Consider the following 5,152-nt stretch of genomic DNA (forward strand, 5'->3'; position numbering starts at 1 on the left):
CACTTGTGCTATCCTCGCATGACACGCGGCTCATGCTGGCAGCACAGCAGGAGCCGAGTGTCATGCGAGTGTCCCTGTGACTGAGGTCCGACTGTACGAGCGGATATCAGCTGCGGGTGGAGGGCAGGCACTGAGGAGGTCAGGGCCGGCGCTGAGGAGGGGAGGGAGGGATTTATCTTCCCCTCTCCTCCGTAGCTGGCTATTGCCATTCTCGCACCGCACTCGCAGTACACCAGTGTAGCCCGAGTGCAATGTGATTTTTCTCTTTCCCCCATAGACTTGAATAGGTGCGAGAGAAAGAGTCTCGCATTACAATCGCAGCATGCTGCAATTGTTTTCTCGGTCCGATTAGGGCTGAGAAAATAATAGCTCATGTGCACTGACACATAGGCTAATATTGGTCCGAGTGGAATGCGATGTTTTAACGCACTCCACTCACATCGTTTTTCTCGCCGTGTGGCTTAGGCCTAATCTTCTTGACTGCTGGACTGTCACACTTACTATTTGTATAGTTTAATCAGTGTTTTATGACTTTCTATCCCTATCTCTATGGCTATTCTGTGAGCCTGTGGTGTAGTCTCACTTTCCAGATTCATCAGAAAAAGGCTGCTGCATTCCCTGCCTCAACTTTTATTCAGGTTATAACAGTCCATTCAGATTGGCTGTGCTATACCAAACAATATATTATAGGGAAGCCCACAAAACCACTCCCATGGTCTTGTGTATCTTCTCTGGCTGATACAATTTTTTTGCAATGCGTAAAATGGTGGCAGGCATTTTTTTTATTTGCGTGAAGTAAATTGCACATTGTTCAAATTTAACAAATTCCTAAAATTTCTACTTGAATGCTATTTGCAATTAATCAATTTGCTCATCTTTAATATTAACCATCATAGATGTGAATAAAGACTTAATTGATCAAATCAATAATATAAAAACTTTTCACACATAGCAAGATCATTTCAAAACATGTATTTCATGTTCAGTATACTTGAAAATACAGTTTCCTAACAGGCTATATCATTGACTCTTTTTCAGTCATGGAAGAACGATGCGTGATACTTTTAAAGCTGTGCCGGGAGTGTAAAGTATCATCACTTAATGCATTATCAAGTCTTGATAATATTTTCATTCCTGACCTGCCTCTAAAATTGTGGCCTATAATAACATACAGTATGGGATTTATACAGCTGTTGGCACTAGCCAATGCAACAGAAATTGGTATGTAAATCCTAAATATGGAGTGTGGAAAATGATTTGAAAATAACTCCAAAATGTGCATAACATGATATGGTGTCCAACAGATGAAGAATGCCACAATTATAGAAAATATGATCCTAAATGGTTTTCCTGAATTTGTTAGCCGATTTTTCTTAATCTTGTAGACAATTATAGTATAACTGATGGAAATAAGCATGAGAGGGATTAAATATCCAAATACAAATCTCACCATAGTCATCACGGTATGGATTTTAGTCCCATGATCAACACCAAACATTGTGTAGTTGTTAAAACATTTTATAATTTTGTCATTTATATAAATGTCTCTGAAAATTAAAGAAGGCGTGCTAAGAAAAAATGCAACGCTCCATGCTATGAGAACCAGAAGAATGGCATATTTGGTAGAGCGATAATTTTGAGACCAAACAGGAAAGATAACAGTTATACAGCGATCCAAACTAATGCTCGTTAAAAGAAAGATGCTGGTGTACATGTTCCAGAACAGAATTAGGGAGTTTAGCTGGCACATGAGTTTTCCAAAAATCCAGTGATGATCCATTGCTGTATAAACAATTGTCAGAGGTAAGAAAAACGAGAACAGGAAATCTGCTGATGACAAATTGATTAGCCAAGTGGTGTTGATCGATTTTTTCTTCTTGAATGCAATAATTCCAATCACAAGACCATTCCCAATAATTCCTACTACACATACTACAGTGTATAGCACAGATTGTAAAATTCGCAGAGAAACGCTATTTTTATTTTCACTCTCATTTTCAAAGAGAAATAGGGAATCATTTTCATAATTGTCATAATCATAGTAGTTGTAATTGTTGTTATTACTGTTATAACTGTCGTTCATTGCCTGCAAAGAGAAAATGAGATAAGATAACTAATGTTGTATGTACTTACAAGTTACAAACCATTCTGGCCACATAACAACGAGACATACAGTGGCTCGCTAAATACAAGTGAATTGAGTGAGGCTGAGCACGACTAGTTTGCAAGTGATCGCATGTATATTACTTAGCCCAACTTCAGACATCAGTGATTCTGGTACACACTGTATGTTACTATTTTTTTTATGTACCAGAATCATGGACATACGCAGACCCATTAAAATCAAAATCAATGGATCTGCGCACACATCAGTGATTTTTCACTGACGTGCTTCTGTGCGGCATACACTCATGTCCGTGTGCTCCGCACAGAGACAAGTCTGTTTTTTTCTGGCATTACTGATGTCACACGGACCACACTATGGTGTGATCCATGAAACACGTAGCAGTAAAAGATGTACATTGAAAATAAAAAGCTTTTTTATACTCACCTTCTCCAGCAATGCTGTCTCCGTCTGCTGCTTTCTGCTGTTTCCAGACTGGCTAATTATTCTCATGCATATGCAGTTCTCCACGGCACAGCCGGCCCAGATGTAGCTTCAGCGGTGAGAGACATGGTGGCCAGACATAGGAGAGCAGAAGCTATCAGCCCCACGGACATCAGGAGCATGGACATGAGAGTAGATCTCTGTATATTATCACGAATAGCACATGGTGATCACACGTGGGCCAAAATCACTTCACATGGAGGGTCATATGCAACTTTAACACGTTAGTGAAAATTGTGTGTTTTTCACTGTCGTGTGAAAGAGGCCTTACATCAACAAGAGAGTAGCAGATTGAAACTGCTGACCGCATGTATACAAATCCCATACTCACAGACATGTGACTGCCCGCTCTCACCACCAGTACCGGAGAATACTGACAGCATGCTCTGTGTCCTCTGAGAAGATTGAATAGTCTGCAGTTACATAATGTGATTGCAGACTTTGTTCTCAAACCTGACTAACCCCTGTAAGACCATGCTAAGACAATGCATTCTCATATTTTTGCTGTAGAATTATTATGTTTACACTGCATTTTTGTAAAATTGCAACAGCAAAAAAAATCAGGAATGCATTGTGTGAACATAAAATTACCTATATGATGCAACTGATTCTACTGATAAGTCTTGAGTCACACTAGCGTATGGCATCCGATGTGAGAGCATCGGATGCGATATGCTAATGACCCCAGGCTCAGGCTCTGCTGCGAGTGTGAGGCGAGTGTCATTCGACTGTGACCGATATTGCAATCGGGTGACAGCTGTGAAGCTGAGGGCAGGCGCTGCGGTAGAGAGGGAGGGCTTAATCCCCCCACCTCCTCCATTGTCAGCCTGTGCGTATAGCGCACAGGTACTCCATTCAGTCACTCTGGTGATTAGCGGTCACCGGTGAGTCCTTCACAGGTGACCGCTAATCAGGAAGCGGCACAGACAGAGCCGCGGTATGAGGATGAAGTCGGGTGAAGTTCACCCGAGTTCATTCTCAGCGCGCGACTCTGTCTGCTGTCAGTCGGCATGTATCAACGACATTTAACATCACACACGGACATTTCACACGGACAACACACACACCCACGTCAGTTAAGTTTCACACGCACACACGGCCATTCCACACGCACACGTGGTTACCATACGCCGGACACACAGCCACCACACGTGCATTATTTACGGACCAAAAAACGGATTACAGACATGAAAAACGGCCCGTATTACACGTGTGTGGTTATCAAGGACGTGTGTTTTAGGCCTCAAGGTGTGTCTGCTTTAATAAAGTCTGTTCAATGTATTTTGAGCACAATTTCTTTAACCCCTTATTGAACCATGACGTACTATGTCCATCTTAGGTCATGTCCCAGTCTTTGATATGGGCTCTCAAATCTTTCCTTGCACATGATGGCTGATCTGATCAGCTGACATGTACTTCTAACAGTCGAAGGTAGATCAGAGATCGGCCCGCAGAAGTTAATCAATAAAAAAAGAGAAATTGACAGTGGGATTCAACATGCTGCGGTAGGGGGCATGCCATTCCTCCATCCTATCGGCCCTCCTGTGATGTGCTCGTAGGGTGCTGATGGGTTATCATTCAAGGATCAGCTGGTGACCCCTGTGTTTGTCATCATGATCCTCATGTGATCATTGGCAGCGAGCTGCGGTTCATTGGAGATCGTGATTTTTTTGCTATGCAGAGCAGTGCTGATGCACTTTTCTTTAAAGCTCAAGCGATCGGATGATCACAAACTCAATTCCCATAAAGGGAAAGTAAAAACAGTAAAAAGTTTTAATAAAAGTTTTTAAAAATATGAAAAAAACCCCCACAAAAGATCAAATCACTCTACTTTTGCTTCATTGAAAAAAAAAATAAAAATCCACATATTTGGTATCACTGTGTTCAGAAATGGCTGATCTATCATAATAAAGATAAAAATAATCGTATATCAGCCGCCGCAACAACAGAAAAAATGTAATAACAGGCAATCAAAATGTCATATATACTAAAAAATAATATCAATAAAAACAGTTTGGGGCATAAAAAATAACCCTTACAGAGCCCTAGATCCCAAAAATTGAAAATGTTACTGCTCTTGGAAAATCATGACACAAGCAAGGTTTTTTTTACTTTTGAAAAAAAATTCTGACTTTTCTTCACAACTTAAATAAAACAAAAACTATACATGTTTGGTATCTACGTAATTGTACTTACCTGGAAAATCATACTGCCAGGTCAGTTTTATGGTAAAATGTATGCTGTAAATAAAAAAGAAAAATCAATTGCAGGATTTCACTTTTTTTTCTATTTCACCACACTTGGATTTTTTTGTCCCCGCTTACCATTACATCATTTCATAAAATGAATGGTTTCATTCAAAACTACAACTCATCCCATGAAACAAACCTCAAAAAAAAAAGTTATGGCTTTTGGAATAAGAGGGAGGGAAGGAAACAAAAGTGCAAACATTAAAAATTGCCCAGCCCTTACGGTGTTAAGGCAATGTTAGTTGCCAAAAGTTTTAAAATGTGAGTTTAACTCATATAACGTATTTGCAAGAAA

The 5,152-nt window shown here is 40.2% G+C and overlaps 1 protein-coding gene across 1 annotated transcript; it reads right to left on the reverse strand.

The window, feature by feature from the left end:
- Positions 1-382: 382 nt before the first annotated feature.
- On the reverse strand, positions 383-4,848 carry LOC142299730 (chemerin-like receptor 1). The gene is made up of 2 exons (XM_075341848.1): positions 4,805-4,848; positions 383-2,086 (listed from the first exon to the last, which is right to left on the reverse strand). The coding sequence occupies exons 1-2, from the start codon at positions 4,814-4,816 to the stop codon at positions 1,016-1,018; spliced, it is 1,083 nt and encodes a 360-aa protein (XP_075197963.1). The 5' UTR covers positions 4,817-4,848; the 3' UTR covers positions 383-1,015.
- Positions 4,849-5,152: the final 304 nt, after the last annotated feature.

Source organism: Anomaloglossus baeobatrachus, chromosome 1 (genome assembly GCF_048569485.1).
Source record: "Anomaloglossus baeobatrachus isolate aAnoBae1 chromosome 1, aAnoBae1.hap1, whole genome shotgun sequence".
In the NCBI taxonomy this organism is placed as follows: domain Eukaryota; kingdom Metazoa; phylum Chordata; class Amphibia; order Anura; family Aromobatidae; genus Anomaloglossus; species Anomaloglossus baeobatrachus.